Source organism: Chiroxiphia lanceolata, chromosome Z (genome assembly GCF_009829145.1).
Source record: "Chiroxiphia lanceolata isolate bChiLan1 chromosome Z, bChiLan1.pri, whole genome shotgun sequence".
NCBI classification, from domain to species: Eukaryota; Metazoa; Chordata; class Aves; order Passeriformes; family Pipridae; genus Chiroxiphia; species Chiroxiphia lanceolata.
This window is the reverse complement of record NC_045671.1, coordinates 61,211,035-61,230,301: the sequence shown is the minus strand read 5'-3', so window position 1 is coordinate 61,230,301 and position 19,267 is coordinate 61,211,035. Positions and strand designations below refer to the sequence as shown.

Here is a 19,267-nt window from a genome sequence, read left to right as displayed (position 1 = left end):
TTAAATACATTAGGCTCTATAGTTAAATGAAAGTCCTGTAGAGTTAGTCAAATTGTTTGTGCAGCTGATTCACAAAATATACAGTCCAGAAATGTTTAAGTATCCACGTATAAACACACAAAAGCAGCGTATTTCATTGAGTATTCAACTTTGTAGTATTTGCAAGGACTGAGTTATACGCATAACTATAAATTCCAGTTGTTCAAGCAAACATAACACAGAAATACTTTGTTGCCATTAATCATCAAAACTGTGATGGAAGAAAGAACTAGAATTTTTTTTATGCCATAGCTCTTAAACGGTTCTGAAGTGATTGCTGAGACCTCAAGTAGAAGCAGGCTTTCCTTTAGTAAGTTTATCTTATTCAACATAGTGATTTCTAATTTGGCCCATGATGTTATCAAAATGCAAGCAACAATGAGTGTTAAGGGGCAGACACGTTTGCCCCTCCAGGAAAAACTAGGGCCAGAGTCACCCCAGGATAAAGAGTCAGATAAGGAGTAAACAACTCTGGGAGACACAGGAGAGTAGACTGAAGTAAAAGTGGCAGCAAATGAGAACAATTAGCAGAAACTAAGCTGAGTGGGAACCTGGGACTTGCAGCAGAGACAAAATAAGAAGGGAATCTGAGGCTTTCAAGAGGCCTTTGTAGATCTTGTGAAGAGATCTAGTTGTAGAGAAAGAGTGAAAGCTATGTTTTTGAAACACCTGCATGGATTTATGTACAAAGTAGAAACTGGGAAAGAAGCCTGGATTAAAACAGGTTGCAGTCCTAGCAAAAAAGACCCTCATAATGAATATATGGAGAGGCAGATGGAATTTGAAAGAACTGAGGAACTGGCGGGGTCTGGGGCAAGAAAGTATGATGAGCAGAAAAGGATGTAACACAAAACTTTTATACCAGGAAAGACAACAGAGAATGAAAACTTGACAAGTAATACTACACGAGGCCACTTCTGTAACTATTAAAAATAATACCATTTAAACTTTACCTGCTCATATTGAAATGTTCAAAATGTTTTCAGCTCCCCAGTAGCAGTCTCAGAAACAAGTCAGTTTTCTTAAATTCTGTGCATCCAATTACTAGGGAAAGCCAATATGTTCCTTGCTCCAGTTCCAAGAATTAACTAAATGTGGAAAGGCACATTTATCATGCCATCTTTTCCTGGAGCATTGCTGTAGATATGCTCTGACAATAATGGAGAAGAGAAATCTTTCTGCCTTTGCTTTTACTTCCCTGATGGGGAACACTATCAGCCCGCAGTGACTGAAATCCCTACTACATAGAACAGCAGGACCCTCTTGACATACTCCTAACATTTTCACCTTTATGCAGCTACAGCCTTAATGAATGGTCCTGCAAATTCTCGATACCTTCCAGTACCTTTGCTCATTGAAGTACAAATCTTCAGCAGTTAAGCTGCCTTCTCAACACATTCTACCAAGCCTTCCTTATACTCAAGGCTGGATGCTTGTTCCTTCTGGCACTATTGCAATGGTGTTAAATTCCACAACTGGAAAGTGTCATCTGCTACAGGGTGGATAGCAACACTAGAAATGATTGAGAATACCAAGACTACCTGAAGGTTCTCAGAAAGTCTGAGACAAGCGGATAATATTTCAAAGAAGAGGATAATAATTTCAAAGAAGAAATTCTTTGTCTCATGACAAATAGTGTGTATTTTTCCTCTCAAAAAACAGTACCACATTTTCCTAAAGATGTGCCCCTTTCTTGATAGAAACAGAAATCCAGCTCTGCACTGCAAAACTGCTGTGCTTTTTAATGTCTAACTAACATGCTGTTGGAGAAGGCAATCTTATTTTCTTTGGGTATGGAGGTAGGGGGGGCATGTCTTACACAGGTGCCAAAGCTTGACAGTCTTGTTACTTTGCTTTGACAGTTTCCATACAGATTCACAGAAATAAAATTACAGTGCCAGAGATCAAACGTAATGTCTCCTATCACTTTGAATGACTGACGACTCTCTAGTTTCCCTGACCAATGTTGCTTGCCTCCATCATGATACAAAAGATGCACTTGAGAGGAATTAGAGGAAATAATTGGAAATTAACTCTTAGCTGTGTGCTGTGACATGCAGTACAGTGGCTCAGATGAATCCTCCTCTGTCACCCAGGCCAGCTCTGCTGACTTCAGCACAAGCCAGGACCAGGGATTGAGAGTGCAGCCTGGGAAAGCAGTGATGAGAGCTGACAGGAGACAACTAGGGAAAGCATCAGCTGCAGAAAATAAACTACTTTGCTCTTTGAAGTTGCCTTGTACCTTGCCTTGGTGTTTTACCGCATACCATGTCTCAGTTTCAGCAGCACCCCTTCATGGCTGGCATAATGGCAAGATATGTCTGAAACTGCCTGAAGGGTCAGGAAGAAGGGGATATAAAGCCATGCAGGCTTACACTTCAAAAGATGACCAGGAACTTTTGGTGTCTGGCCTCACAGTCTTCAGATACATATACTGTGCAGAAAGAGCATTTCTATTATAAACTGATCCAGAATGCTCAAAATATCAAAGCCTCTGTCATTTTGAGTTATCTGTAAAGTTTTCATCCATAACATATTTATGGTAGCAGGATGAGAAGGAGGATGAGGGGAAGGGGTGTATCCTGGATCTGCTTGATTTATTTTTTGTTTGCTTGTTTGTTTTTGAGCAGCTGCACAGTGAAGTTAATGAATCTTTCCAGAAATTTCTGGACTCACTGAGGTTCTTTGGTGATATAATATTTCATAACACCAATGAAAAAACGAAGTTCTATATCTCTGATAAAACACAACAGCAAAATACTAGCATTCTTTTCACTGCAAGACAAATTCTTTCAGCCTACTGCTGGTCTTTTTATGGTCCAAAAGGTTTTGTTGAAATTAGAAGTTGTTCACCAAGATAATTTCTCAACCTCTTGTACAGCAGTATTGCAGAAAAGCCAAATGGTGTATATGTACATCTTCCTTGTTACCAGTCAGCAGCAATGATGGTGGAAAAATAAAGACAACCAGCTGCAGTTTATGCTACTCCCACACACATACACTTTTTTTTGAGCAAAAGCTGCAAGAATGGCTCAGTAATAAAGTACATGGTATTCTGAACCTGCACTCTAAAAAGAGCTGCAGGCATAACAGGATGTGTTTTAAATGCAACAATGAAGAGGCAGCATTTTGCTGTTTAGAAAAAAAAGGAAGAAACATAAAAAACCTCTCCAAGATCCTTCATAAACTTTGTCTTGTCCAGCAATAGGTCCAGTTTGGCCAGTTCTGAGCATGTTACATGGAGTGGCTCTTTTGTATGACCACGTTTTTCCCTTCTTGTGAGGGGGAATGTTGCAAGTGTAACATTTGTTTACTGATCCATATCCTGTCTTCACTGGTCATGAATGTCATTACCTATTAGATGTAAGAATTTTCTATGCTTTATTAAAAGCTACACAAATTACCATTGACTTGAACCAGACAATCAAGAGCACAGCCAGGACCTAAGTGTACCTTGTTGTTTCTTTGTTTGTTAAAGTTGAGAGGAACTTTACGATGGCCCAGATCTCCCCTTGGAGTAAGTAGGATATTGAAAATAACAGAGATATGAGGAATTCTCTTTCCTGTTTCTATTAACTGAAAATCTACTTTCTCTAAAGAATATTGCAACTAAGTCTGTGTATTTTCAGAGTTGATCTAAAATTGATAGTTTTCTTATATGAAAATAGCATTGCCTGTTTGACATTTTAGCAATAGAAAGGAAAATCATTTTGGATTTGTCTCTCTTGACAAATGCAAGCTTAGAAGAGTTTATATCCAGCTGCTCCATATAGTCTTTGCCTCAAACATCAGGATCATATCTTTCACAAATTATCATGTTATTAAAGAAAATTTCAGCTCTTTGTCATTTGCTATCCATGCAGGTAAGGATACTCTCATGGACTTTATTGACCTTCCTGTGCTAGCACTTTGCTGATTCTGCTCACACTGCATTAGTGGCAGCACTGAGTCAGCCTCCCTCTTACAAAATTCTGTCATTAAACTTCCTCCCTCAGCAGGGGGTCTTTATTAAAAGAAGGAGACCTCTATTTTAAAACCAAGGAGGAAACAATGCTAAGTCAGATTTTGTTCTGCGTGATGTTACACTCCCATGCATTGGAAGTACTGTGTTATTAAAACAAATTGCATTCCACAGTCATTTTTCCCCCCTTAACTTAAGCCAGAGAAAGTTACAGGCTGATTAAACTCTCAGAGATTTCCCAGCAGCCCTGGAGGTCCTTCTTGCGATGTAGAACTGCCACGAAGTGATACTACATTGAGCAGGCACTGATAGAAACCAGGGCAAAACATCTGGGAATGCCTGTGCAAGTTCATGCTCCAGCTGCAATCAGAATGATTTAAATATCTGATTTAACCATAACATGAATGTTCCATTTTGACTTCTTCGCATTATCAATTTGAAGCTTACTTTTATTGCTTGTATTGTAAATTGTTTCCCTAAGGAAAGGTAGATTCTTATTGACTGGTATCCCCAGGGCCATATTAATTTGCTGCTTTATATAGATTTAACTTTCAATTTGGTCATTGTTTTTGATAGCCACGAGTGTGAAATTTTGTGCTATGTTGTCCATTCTAAACTGTTAACCACATGTAGTCAGATTCATTTTTGTTATTAGCAGATCTGTTTTGTTTTGGCATTTTTTAAACATCATCTTATTCCAGCCCCTTTGGGATTTTATCAGCACTTAAATAAAACCTGGATTTTGAGAAAACTAATTTTTTTCTTAACAACTAAAAGAAAAGAAGTTAATAGTATAAGAAAAATCAAAATATGGGTTTGTTTACATATTCCTCATTAATAAAAAGAGTTTTGCAGATGCTGGTTTTAGCTGATTATTCACCATGGCCTTTAAGATCTTAAAGCTAGCTGGTGTGAGGTTCTCACACCAGTTTTTGCTCATAGACCAGAAGAAGAAATAAACTTGCTGCATTTTTATCTTTAAATGCTTCTCTAAACAAAGGGTTAGTTATTGGGCTAAAATTAACTAACTGTAATTAAAAACAAAACAAAACAACAAAAAACAACTCTACTTTTGTATCAGATGTATGAAATACGCTTCATCAGTCTGATCTGAACCTGTTTAACAGCCTTGTTTGCTATTTTAATTTAATTTAAAGTGTGAAAGATTAAAATAAATTTAGGCATTAATATGGGCTACTTATATTCAAGTTTGCATCTTTATTTTAAAATGTCCAATCTATGATAAAAAATTTTTGGAGAGGCCTCTAGTTTTTAGCATGGTTGTTTTTGTCTTCAGACAAAAGCTGCTTCATGTTCAGCAATATGAGCCACCCTGAAGATGAATGTCTTGGCCCTGCAGGAGTTCACTTGCCTGTTCTCTGCCTTTCCACTCTCAGTATCTTGCTGACAAATTCTTTTGCTGCTTTTAAAAACACATGGCTGCACGTGATCACAGTGAGAATGACACAGAAACAGGAGTATTTCTATCACGGCTTTGCCAGCAAAACAGTGTTTTCCCACATCCCACTCAACCACACCAGGTTACCAGGTGAGGGCTACACTTCTCAAATGCTTGCCCTCCTCATGCAGACCAGCTGCTTGAACAGAGCTGTCCAGCAGATGAAAGGAGGTAGGGTAGCAGTAATTGCAGAGGGGCCTGAGGAGAACATGCAAGCGAAGACATGTGGGGGATTGACTGACAGTGAGGGAGGACAGATCATTGGTTTGACTCCATCTTCTGTAAACTGCCAGGATTATTTAACAAAACCTTGCAAGAGATTCACTTTTACTCAAAATCCTCCTAATCCGAACCATTGCATTGGACTTCCAAATAATTAGAAAGAGGTCCTGTGGTAGCCAAGTGAGTTCAGTTTACATCAATGGGGTCTGCTGTGCGAACTGCTCCCACCATGACAACCTCCTTGCAGCTGAAGATATGGCACACTCTCCTGAGCAGAGGCTGCCACCAAGCATTATATTTGAGCACAGTGCAGATCCCTGTGCCTCCCAGAAGGACACAGTGAGAGTAGACTTACCCCTGCACCCTCTTTGGCTTCAGAACTTTCCCAGGAGCATGATGCCAGTGGGTCCCCCAGATGCATAGCCAATCCTCCTGCACCTACAAAACCAAAGACATTTATTGCCCATGGGAGAATATGCATGGCTGAGAGGTTGCTTTGCTTTGGATCCATGCTCTGTCACCAGACTGGTATCTTGTCAGTGTTGTTAAAGAAAGCGGAAAGGGTACAAAAACAATGACTGAGAAATATCTTTGCCACCTGGAGATAGTTCTGCAGAGAGGTAGCCACCTCTGGGAGAAAACACAATGGGTGCTTAGTGTGTTGACACAGCGTGCCATGGAAGGACATGTTCCATTTCAGGCTGCACAGTGGCCATCCCTGTCCCTAGGGTGGTACTCGGTGCCAGGGCCGCCCTGGTCCCTGGTGGGGGGTGGGATGGCCCTTTCTGCCAGGTCCAGCCTTGTCGTCCCCAGAGAGCTCCAGACACCGGTTGCTCTGTCCTCACCAGTGTTGCTGTGCTGAAAGTGCTCACACCATCCCCTGGATGAGCTTGTCCCATCTTGGGGAGTAGCCAGAGGACCTTTCATCACTTCTGTGTATCCAAAGGGCAGGGTAACTAAGAGCACCTAGGACCCTAACTAATTCCATCTCATTAATGAATGCTGTTTGTCATCCAGGCAGTGGATGACACTGCTTATCAGGTGATATCAGGTCACAAGCACAGCTCACAGGGCAGCCTGTCAGTCCTGTCTGGAAGAACCTCTGTACTTTTATTTCTACATCAAGTTTAAGCCTTGAATAAGGTAAGAACATATTACTGATTTCACCTTCAGGGACAATCTTGACAGCTGCTTGATTGCTTTTGGGATTTCCATAGCAATGGTGATAATTGCAATACATAATGGTGGATTAGAGTCAGATTAAATCAGTGAATACTTTCTAAACTGCAAAATTAAATTATAAGGGTTACATGATCTCCTCTATAGAGGAACAGGATGTATAAGGACTTGTGTATCATCTCCAGTAGCTCTGTTGAATGTACACATTCACACTGAGAATACATTGAATAATTTTCCTTGTGCTACCACGACATTGTGCACACCTACTAAATTTGAAATAGGTCTCATGTAATAATACAGCCTGAAATGGCTCTGCAGCCCTTGGTCAATACAAGGATAGTTATTCATGCCCTCTGCTGCTACTTCACTCTATAATCTTGAGTGTGTCTCTTCAACCCACTACTGTTTATATATGTGCCACAGTTGTGTTATGATTACTTATGCAAAAGGATCTGTTGCTCCAGCAGACAGTGGCACATGCTAACAGTGCTAGCTTGAGCTGTAGTCTGCCTATGGATATGCAGAGACACTACAGACCTGTATCTTGCTCTCTAACAATATTGGCTGGTGGCAGCCTCAGATAGACATCTTTTACTCTGGAAGAAGAATATTAAAAAGTGCCAGTGAAACTTATATGCCAAAATCCTTTACCTGCTTTTAACTTTTTCTTGCACAGGTTCTTTGGAGCTGATCCCTCCTCTTCCCACATGTCAAGCTACAGTGTCCATATAGTCCACAGAGCCAATAGGTAGCCCTCACCAAGGTTTGAGAACTGCATTAAAATCAGTGTGAGTAGTAATGAAATTGGGACCTTTTTTCCTTGTGGTCTTCATACCCTGGAGAAGTCCACGAAATCAGAACTCTAATCCTATAACTTTAACACAGGACTGATCCCTTCTTTACGTTCATCTCTGCTGGGGTTCCCATAGAGCATTGCTGCTTGTCCTGATTTCTTTTTTCTGGTGTTTTTTTCTTTCCACCTCTCTTTGATAGCTTTGTTTATGCTAATCTCAGGCCAAAAGGATCCCCCTTGTTATATATCCATAGGACATTTTAACATAGTGGGCCTCCGACTGTCTACTGCTACCTATATGCTCTCCTGCTATCCAAATATAGATATAAAATAGACCTGTGTGCCATTTTTTTTGCCATTTCACTAGAACTTCTCTTCATACCCAGGCTACACTGCTTCTTTTTCTGCAGTGTATTTGGAATTGTGAAGCATGTAGTCCTTGAATGGACACCACTCATTACCTAGTAGCTGTAGGAGTGGATCAGAGGATGTGACCAGTTATCACTGAAGTCTCTAAATCTATATTATGAATATTTCCATGACTTAATGCCCACTAGATTTAGTCTGATTCTTTAGAGTGAATGTTGCCACAGAGACAGAAGGAGTAATACTTGATTAGAATATTTGTGTTTACACTAGATTTGAAAAGTATTGAATGTGACCTTGCAACAGAGTTTATGGTTTGGTTTCCTCCCAAAGCACTCTTGTGTGCAACTCAGCAGTCTCATCATGTAGTGTGAATCACTCCACATCTGAACCAACTGCAAGTGTGGTTGATGAGAGAGGGATCAGTTCACTAAAAACCATACTACTGTTCTCTGATGAAGTGTTGATGTATGTGTAGACTATGCCCATCAAGAAAGAGCAGTCTGGTGACTAGGATGCTAAATGGAGATGTGGGTTGCCTAATTTCACAGTTGTGCCACAACTAGCATTCTGCATAACCCTTGGAAGGCATTGGCATTGTCTTAAGTTGTCCACTTGTAAGTGATACTCCCCATTGATGTGGCAACATATGAAAGATTAAGAAGAAAGCATTACAGTGGTAATAAGTGGACTTAAATAGAAAGAAAAGGTCATAGAAGTCTGAGGCCTAGAAACTAACACACAAAAGAAAATTATATATTACCCACAAATCTCGCAAAGTAAATAAATACCATAAACCTGAATAGACTTCATCTCTATAATGTACTTGTTGAAAGGCCGTATCTCCTACAGTGTGGACCTCGGACTTGATTTACATGAAGGACATGGCAATTTTAAAATCACCCTTAGATTAAAAAAAAATAAATATTTGAGCATGTTTATATCAATGGACATGTTTTAAAGGCCCAAATAATACCAGTTCCTGCTGCCACTAGCACAGCTAAAGTTTTACATCTAATTGTCTGTACAGTAGTGATGAAGTAACTCAACCGGAACAGCTGCAGGGCAGCTTCATCAGCACTATTGGGGCCCACTGGCTTTTCATCCATCTCTGTGCATGCTAGCTTCACTTCTGTGTAGCACTGTGCTGACTTGTTTGTTTCCTTTTATTTGCTGTTGATTTCAACTGTGAATAGGGTTTGATGGATGACAGGAGTTTTGCAATAAAGAGGACCAAATAATACAACAGGAACAAAGCTGAGCTAACAGTCTCTTTCCTTAAGAGATGTATTCACACAGACTTGGGAGACAAATCAAGCTGCAGACAATTAGAAGGAATCTGGGCTCTCACCAGCATCAGCCAGGTGAGAGAGGAACAGGTGTTATCAAGACAGAAAAGATGAAATTTGACTAAGAGTCAGTTGTCCAGTTGCTGGTGATGTATTTCGCAGTCAATGTGTAGAATATGGCTGAAAAATAGAGGTACTGATGAAGTATCTGGAAAACTGCTGTGCACACCCACTCATTGCTCTTATCAAACAAGGGGAGACTTTAGCAATTTGTTTCCGAATCACAGATCTTCATGATCAGCACTGTGACCATGGGGAAGCACCTCTGATTTGGTTAGCAGTGACCTGGGGGCAGTACACTCATCTCAAGGGTCCTTGCTCCATCAAACTCAGTCTGTCAAATCCTTTGGGTTTCTGCTCTACCTTCATAGAAGCTACACAGAGAAAGTAAACTTTAAGGTGCAATTCAGCTACTGAGGTATGTCAACTTTCTGCAGTACCCAAAACCCTCTTAGAAAATCCTTCACAAATGAAAAACTTAGCCAGAAACTACAGACATAGGGTCTTAGTTTTGATATTTGTTTTAGCAACAGAGTGCTCTGTGTTTTCAGCATACAGACTCCATTGCTGTGTTGTTAAGCTGGTGGGAAACAACTCCAAGCCTTTTCCACACAGCCATTAACACTGTATCCATCTGAAACCTGGCAGCCTACATCCTCTTGCCAAAGAAACTGGTGCATTAAAGGGCCAAGTTGTAGCATAAGAGGAGCTGTAGCACAAAGATTTGTTTCCTTGGAGGAAAAGGCCGATAAAGCACTTAAGGGTATTCACCAGGAAAATTAAATCAATCCTTCTTCATTTCTCACAAGATAGTAATTTTTATCTGGCCTAATCAACTGTTCGCTTTCATGCAGCTGGAACAGTTTAAGACTTATTATTCTCTTTCACTGAGACAGGTTTCTTGTGGGAGCAATTCTAGTCCTTTTCACTGCCAAAAGGATACATTACTGCTACCAGTTTGGCCCTCTCTCCCTGCTGCAGGGTGCTCACATCCCAGGTCTACTGGCTAGTCTGCTGCTCACCAGAGTGACTCCTGCCCTGTTCAGACAGGATGGAAACAGGTCAGCTCCAACCACATAAATCCTGGATCATCACTAAACTGGCCCACTTGGTCTTGAATAGGCCAAGGCAGCAATTATTAGAGCAACTGTTTTCACTTGCCTTGAATTACAGGAATCCTTGCTGTTTCTCAGTCTGCTTTCTCTCACCTACATAAGACTTGTCATTAAAAATGAAAGGCAAACTACATCCTCCTGTTGATATCTTGGCAGTGCCCAACTGAGCCAGCAGACAGATGCCACATTACACTACAAAGTAGAGTTTGTCACCAATTATTCTTGTCATTCAGACAAATAAAATCCTCAAAGGAGAGGGAGAGAGAAAAAAGAGACACAGTTTACGAAAAAAAGACCTTTCAGCAAGAGTGCTGACGTTTCTTTATTGAACCACTAAATGGATTGGTGGTTTCATGGTGTTCAGATTGGGAGAGGTCACATATCTGCAGAAAGAAAAAGGCATAACTTAAGAGGTGAAGAAAACCGCTCATATCTGGTTTCTGCACTTACTTTTCTTTAATTAATACTACATTTAGGCATTGTATCCTTGCTGGATCTTTAAATGATACCAAGGAAACTTTCTTACCCTTTAAAAAATGTTTTGAAGGCTCGCCTCTAAGAGTTAAGAAAATATTTTAGTCTTAGTTTCCATAGAATTTTCAGTCTATTGCAGAGAGTGCTGTAGATGCCCCTTCTCTTGTGATGCAAGTACCTCTCTGATAGCAATTGTCTTAAGTACACTAGCTCATATAATGTGTTTTTCTGCATCTGATAATCGTGTTATTCACAGGTGTGGATGCACAGGTTATAGAACTAATGGCACAAATCTCTTTTGCTAGTTGGCTTTTCTTTTCAAAATGATTGTTTTTTTCATCTTTCACACTGTGATGTATTTTGTGCTTAAATACATATAAGACAAAATAGAAATAAGACAAAAATCTCCCTAATAGGGCTAGTAGGAGGAAAGTCACACCTATTTATGCCCCAATTAAACTTCCATTGGTGGTTGCAGATCTCCATCACTGAGATGGATTATCTCTCTCCAACTCTGTCAGGCCTTCAGGAGTGATTTGAATTAGCCCAGTCTAGCAATATTCTTGACATGGCTTTTGAATGTTTCAGTTGTGTGGGAAGAGATAGCAGCTTGAGAGGCCAGTTATAGATTCAGCCATTTACTAGAATGTCATACCATACCAGTCTCAAACTTCGTCCTTTATTTGTTTTAACAACGAATTTCTACCTACCAACATCATTTCTGGTGACCAGCAGTGATTAACTAATGTTGATTCTGACTGTGTGTGTATTTACTCTCAGATTTAACTCTGTGGTCAAAATCCTTTTAACAGTTAATTGTAGTACCATAAAATAGCTGCAAGTGTGCAATGAAGTTCACAATTTCTGCTATGAAGCAATCAAAATGCCCTCAGAACCATAATCTACATATATTTTGGAATGAAACTTTAAGTATAGGCCAGCCCTAAAGTTAAAGCTATTCTAAGAGAATGAGATTGCAATGTTACTTAGAAAATAGCTTCCAGTCCCAGCAATCTTTTTGACAGTGAACAGCTTTCGATGGAAGAAAGAGAGAACCATTAGTTTTTGATAGAAAAAATGTCTGCAGGAAATAAGCTAAAACTCTGACATGAATTGTGAGGTTCATGCCTCCCTCAGGGGAAAACCTGTGAATTTTGCTTCTTTCATTTGTAATAATTTACCTTGGAGTACATTCTCTTATTGGAATTACTAGATAAGAAGGGTGTTCTTATATCATTAAAAGATAGCCTCCTAACTTTGTCTAGAGTTAGTTCCTGTATGTCACAGCAGTGCAGACAAATGACAAATTCATTGTCTTGCACAAGGGTTTAAAAATAGCAGACAACTCCTTGAATGAGTAGGGAAGCACAAGTGATTAATCCAAATTCTTTTTCAATCATGACATCTTAAGCCTAAATACAAGAAAGAAAGCAGAAGGTAGCAGAAAGATTATCTGCTACTGATAACCATTCTCTATGAGGAGAAAGAAAAGCCATCACTTACAGAAACAGCACTGAAAGGCCATGTCTGTAATGCAGTGAAGGAGACAAACAGCTTGTGGTGTTCATCTCACTGCACCTGCATAAAGGATTTCTTGGGCCCAAGAAATGCATGTGTGTAAATGCATGTGTGTAAATACCAGGAAGATGAGCTTCTAACCCTCTCAGCAGAGTCAACAGAAAGGACTGCAACAGCTATGTCCAATTGCCTTAACTGCTAAGTCAGACAGTTTATCTCCTCTCTTCATCATATTGATCTTGGCCACACTGATGCAGACAAGGCATATCTTTATGACCCCTTCTGTTACCTGAATTAGACATGCAATTGCATGTACCAACAGTTGGGAATGCTACCTATGTACACAGAAGATGCTGTGGAAGCATCTCCAAAAGTCAAAAGTGGCATGTGTGCAGTTAAACCTACTTTCCTCTTAATTTGTCGTTTCCTCTGACATTTAACAGCAGACAGGACATTTCCTACTAGTGGATACCACTACTGAAGTAAATGTCTGTGCCTTTGCAATGCACCTCGTGGAACTAGGAGGAAATCAATCTCCATTTTTCAGCTGTGTCTTTAGATGATTTTCCAATTATGTTTATCTGCTTTTTGCTGTGGTGAGAAACCAGTCTGACTGAAGATGGTGAAGCCTTATATGTGTCAGATGGCGTTACTGCAAAGGAGGTGGGACAATCATACTCTGCTGACATTTAGCTGCAGGTAATAGAGTGCATATGAGAGGAACTACTGCTATCAATTTTCCTCTCATACCTCACAGTCACCTTCTTAAGAGGTGACATTTTGGTTTGCATCTGGTTTGCATCTGGAGATCTGACAAAAATATCAGGGTCACTGAAGGTGCACTACAAATGATAGAACTGTATTCCTACCTGTGGATTTAGGAATAAACAGATATAGCTTATTCTGAACAGCCACCTCCTGTGCTCCTAAAAGAAGCTATATTACAAGATTTTCACAGGTAATCCGGGAGTTAAACAAATAAGACCCTGAAGAAGTAATTCAGTCCTTGACAAGGCAACAGCAAAACTCCTGAGTACACTGAGAGTGGGCTTGTGTGCCCAATTAGATTGTCATGAGTAAGGGCCAGACAGCAATGAGGCAGACATAACCCAGACTGACTGTGATCTGGTCTAAGGTTTGATCCCCAGTTTTGCATACTTTTGCATTAAGATTGTGCTGTCAGTTGCTTTGAAGAAATATTCAATTTTTCTGTCAGAAAAATCTCTATTAATACTTTATTGCAAAGTCAAAACTGTCAGTTTTGCTTGGTAGAAAATGGTATTAATGCCTTGTCCCTATCTTCTGTTGTGATAAAGAGTAGTGTGCCAGGTATGAAAGAATCCATCTCAATCCTACAGTTGTACTAGACACATGCTAGTGCAAATCCTGTAAATTCTGCAATGGTAGAGTCAAATCTTACTTGACATGGCACATGAGAGTTGAAAGGTGCAGGCAAACTGGTGTTTTTATGGCATGAGCCATGACAATGCTGGAAAGCTACATAATCCAGGGGAGCGTACCCTTTCATGCCAGATATTGAGTTCACCTGAAGTTGAGGGTAGATCTGCTATCTGCAAGAAGACATTCAGACCACTGAACAGGGTTAGTAACTGTGTAGTCAAATTAAAATCACTGCTTGATGTAAGGTTAATGTAATCTGGCTTTTGACAAAAGGACACCACAGATAAGATCCAGACATTTAAGGATGAAGACACCTGTCTTCACCTAAACTTAGCTGTGCTGCATGGTAATCATTTTCAGTCATTTCAAAGGGAGTACTTATAGGGTAAGTTACTGCTCAATTAGAGAAGATGCATCAGCCTCTGGCCTCTGTGGATAATCTTAGAAAATTATATATAATTGGGAAAAATTATCATGTTTGCTTTCAAAGTACTATTTGTTTTCCAAAAAAAGCAAACTGTCAGGCAAACATAATACCCAGATATGATATAAACTCCTCAGTTTTTCACATATCACCTCCCCCTTTAAAATGGTAGTGAAATGTTTCATTTTCTAGCCACAACATTCAAAAGAGGCATGACTTGCTGGTCAAAACTCCAGTGATGTTTCTTATTAAAGCCATGTGCTTTAGAGAGTTCAATAAAGGATTGCTTGGCTTCCTAATAGAGGAAGAGATCAAGTGCTTTGAAAGGAAAAGCCAAATTAAAAAGAAAATTAATTATGATTTTGGTTTCATGATGTTAGTCTATGTTGTTCACATAAAAGGTTTAATATTTAAGGACAGATCACAAGTTAATGTACAATGTCAAATGATGTCCTATCCATCATCTTCCAGACAGTACTTAGGGCGTTATGAGAAGTATTTAAACAAGCAACATTTCATGAGTACTTTTTGAGTCGTGCTGCACAGAGATGGGCTAACAGGATAAAGACTGTCCCATGCTTTGAGAACTCATGTAAAGATAGCATCCAGAAACTTAAAGCCTACATTCTGTCTGGGAGTCACTCCAAACCTCCACATTAGTAAACATGATGGGAAATTAAAGAGGTGCTTTCTCTTTGCACTTCCTAAAAGAGCACAGGCCAGTCATGCATTCCTCTCTCAGCTCTTCAAAGTCACAACATGTGCTCCTTAAAACATGCCCTGCTGATGCAATGCAAAAACTCTGACTCTTGTGTCTGTGGTATGCTAAACATGGCTCTTCAAGGGTAGAACAAACAGCTACAGCACAATCCAAAGTCAATAAGAAAATGCTGGTTGACTTCTGCAGGCTTGTGGAAATTATCAACTCTGCTCTACGTGTTCTCTCTCAGCTGTTTATCTGTCCTGTGACACGCATTGTCTAAATTTCAAATTAAAAACATTACTGAGGCAATGAAAGTCTTTAAGCACTTGCATTCTACAATGCATCAAAGAACAGCTAAGGCTAATGCTTTGCTTTTGATAGCTGTGCTTGGATTCAACTTTTTGGAGCCCACTTACTTTAATTTACAGCACCCTCATTACCTGCTGGGGCAGAAGTCACATACAAGGCAGTCTCATGATGTGAGAGGTTTCCCTGTCTGATGAGACAGTCCATCTGTGCAGGCTGCACCAAAGTGGAAGCTGATGCATGGACAGTATATGTGACCGTGGAGTTTTTGTGGAGCTTGAGTCCTGAGCCTAGCTGGGAGCATGCTAAAGCTGTAATAACCAAAACTGACCTCCTTTTAAGATGTAGCATCTCCCTTTAGCTGTGCTATTTATTTGGTTCCCTCCGTTCCTCTTTAGCATTCCTTAGCATGAACATAGAATAGTGTTGATTCAGTAAAGTGTCTTCCTGAGAGAATTAGCTACCCTCTTGAGAAAATAAGCAGTGCAGAGCCTGTACCAGTGTAGCAATAAACATTTTTCGCAGCTCTCATCTTGACAATAAACCCATAATACTAGTGGAACAGAGCATGAAGAAAGCATAAAATTACATCAAGTTTTCAATTAACTTTCATATTACCTGTAACTCAAATACTTATTGCTTCTGTGCTACAGTTAATACTTGCTTTTATAAGATTTTAAAATAACATTTTAAAGAGGCAGCCTGTCCTGTAGAGAGATTCCAGCTCTGAAAACAAAGAGCAGGAAATTTCAGAGGTTTCAGGGTAAGCACCCAAATGTCAGACTGCTCTAAACCATTCCTGTTGAAATTTAGCAAGCTAAGTTTCTTGTGAGATTTCTAGAAACTAGAAATGTATTAGAAAGCCTCTTTTTGAAAGAACTACTGTGCTTTCAGGTCAAGTCTTGCCTGGAACATGAAATTGTTGAGATATAATGAATAGAGAAGAGGTGTAGGTTCCTCCCCCCCTTTTTCATTCTCTTTAAATGATAATCAAATTTCTTGATCCTCAGCAGCTCTCAATTTGCGAATAGTTCAGTCTAAGTTCAGTTTGTAGCTGCTTCTTCCTTTATTCAGACTATTCAAATATTCTCTTCACAATGTGCACCAAGTAACAGATAAAAGTAACTGTCATGCTCAATTTATTTTAATAGTGTGGGTAGGTTGCTTGGATTTTCCACACTTCTGTTTTCTTAGAACAGCAGTGAGTCTTCTGGTTCAGTAAAAGACAGTTTCTAAGAACAGAAGAAATGCCTCACTGGACTGGAAAAATTGTCTTTAACAGCAGCAGGAAGAGACTTCATACAAGGAGAATCCCTGTGCCAGTCTGTATCCCTTGTACTTCCTCCAGCATCACAATCACTAGATTAGGAATGTCACTGAACACATTTCTATCTTGTCCCTTTAATATGTTTTCTGAAACTGTTAGCCCTTAGTTTGTTAACATGGAGACGTTTGTCTGGTTTTTTTTGTGTTTTGTTTGGTTGGTTTTTCATTCTGCATAACACCATCACCATCTACATGGTATCTGAACTACCATATTTAGCACTACCAGTTCAAAAAACTCTAAGGAGAATAGACATTTTGAACATCTAAGATATGACTGTAAAGAGATTGAATGCTTAGGAATACAAACATTCTTAGTCTGAATTTCAGACCACCTTAAAAGAACCTCTCATAGTATCCAGAGGCAGAGGCAGTCAGTGTAGTCATAACTTTCAGGAATTTTAGCCTCTAGCAATGTTTGTTGCAGAGAAAGGATCAGCAGAATAGGTTCACACTCACTACGGACACCCTATTTAATAAGGAATTAGGTTAGCAAAGAAAGACAGATGGCAAGAGCAGACAAGACAGTTTGAGACCTAAGGCCTAATTCAGCTCTGACACAGCTAAGCTGAATGGCCATTGAAGTCAACGACATGTTTACATGTTTGTATCAGGGCTGAATGTTCCCCTCTGTTTAGCAGAAAGAGCTGAATAGTTGACTTCAGATAGATGTTTGGGGTTGTTTTGCTTTTTTTTTTTTTTTTTGAAAAGCAAGTATGGTCATATGAAATTGTTGATGCTATCCCAAAGCTTAGACTTTAAAACCCAACAGGATGTTTCCTGCATAATGCAAATGCAGTTGAAAAACAGTGCCTGGCCTAGGGCTTTGTATATACATAATGGAAACTAACAGATGGGGACATAAGCAGAGGCTTGTTCAGTGCAACCTTAGTTTAATGGGACTATGAACCCTTGTTCCCTGAATCTGAGGTAGGTCTTTTTTTGAGTTTCTACAAGAGCTGCTGCTGAGCACCCAGCTCTTCTTAGAGTTATACTAGGAAGCGTATTCATTCTCTAAGCGAACATTCGGAGAAGAAGCACTGGAAGCTCGCATTTCACTGTTCCTCCTTTTTCCTTCTGTCTAGGGGCCTTCAGCTGTAGAGAATCTGAGAAACAATGCTGGGAGACTAAAGAGTTACCAAATAGTCTCCCTTTGCCTTTTCCTTTCTAATGGGTCAGTTCCAATAGCTCCTGGTTTGTATTTTTTTATTAAAATAAATTAAAATTAAATGAAAAGATATATCTTATCCTAGGAAAATGGGATAATACTTTGTGTATGCTGCTATGTAAGTACATCTCTGGCTAATGTGGTTTAAGGCATATTGATTCCCCTGTGTGCCTTTGCTCAGGGTGCTTCTGCTAAAAATCAGTGACTTGGGTGATTGTTACTGGAAAACTGTACATTAGTTGAGACTGAGTTACCAAAATGTTGCAGAAATTTGGAAAAGCAAAGAAAAAGAGGACAGAAGACAAAACACTTGTGTTCTTGTGGTTTTGGTTTTTTCTTTCTATCCTTCAGAAACATCATCAGAACACTGCTTATGCAAGGAAGCAGTAAAAGATGCCTCTCTAATGGGAACAGTCATGTTTCTGTTATGTAATGCCATGGCATTTCCCCCCATCCTCTACTAGTGCATCAGCACAAAGACAGTCATAAAACAATGGCAGGTAATTTTTCTTTGGCTTTGGGTTAGCATACCCTGCAAAACAGCCTGGTCTATTAAATAATGAGAACTGCCTCTGTACCTAGCAGCTCTCAATGCCAATGATACACATTTACACAGCAGCAGAAGCTTTCCTCACGATGGTTGCTGGGTCATTGCTAGACAAAATGTTTGCTGAGGGGATACATCAGCAATAATTGTATATACAGGAGGTTTGGGGTCTGTAGTTGTTCCCACCCTGGGCACTGAAGCACACTGTGGGTGAACAAGTTTTTAACAGGGGTCCTTGAAGGTGAGAAACAGAGTTACCCACCTGGTAGCTCTTCTGTTCATCACTTGTCCTCTGTGCATGCATGGTAACAGTGAAGAGACACATTGGCATTAGAAAATGATTTTATCTGAGGAATTGGTTCAGCTACCACATTGTAGGAAGCCACTTTATTTTCTCCTGTCTTAGTTCCTTATTTTTCAGATGACAGTGGTAGCACTTCTCTGCCTTAATGGGATGCCGTTGTCTTAAAAGACACATAACATGCTAAAATACAGCTTACAGCATCTTTTGCACTTTAGTTGTTAAAGACCACTTCCATTCGATTCTTCACCTACTGCCTGGAAATAATGAGGGATATTCCACAAATACTTAGGTTATTTGATACTTTAGTAAAATCAAGTGTACCAGGTCAGTTGCACAAGGCACACATGCTATTGTGCAAGATTCTATCACTTTGCTCTTAAGTTATTAAGTTGCCATTAAACTATGTTCGATTCTTAAGAGAGGCCTAACTTTACACTAGGTCAGCTTCCAAGCCAGGACTCATTTGTATAACCATTTTGGATTTATCAATGTGTCCAAAAACAAGAATTATAGTCTGTCAGAACTACATATTATTTCCAAAATGTGGTCACTTCCATTATAGTAATAGCTTTTGATTAAACAGTTTCTGGGAACAGTTCTTATGTTTTTATTTGCC

At 39.6% G+C, this 19,267-nt stretch overlaps 1 protein-coding gene across 4 annotated transcripts in view; it reads right to left on the bottom strand.

The window, feature by feature from the left end:
• PALM2AKAP2 (PALM2 and AKAP2 fusion) overlaps positions 1-19,267 on the bottom strand; it is a 266,174-nt gene that overhangs the window by 102,693 nt on the left and 144,214 nt on the right. For all 4 annotated transcript variants that reach the window (XM_032674597.1, XM_032674585.1, XM_032674586.1 and 1 more), the window contains one exon: positions 6,037-6,119. In XM_032674597.1, the coding sequence (XP_032530488.1) occupies positions 6,037-6,119 (83 nt within the window). The remainder of the gene's footprint in view (positions 1-6,036; positions 6,120-19,267) is intronic.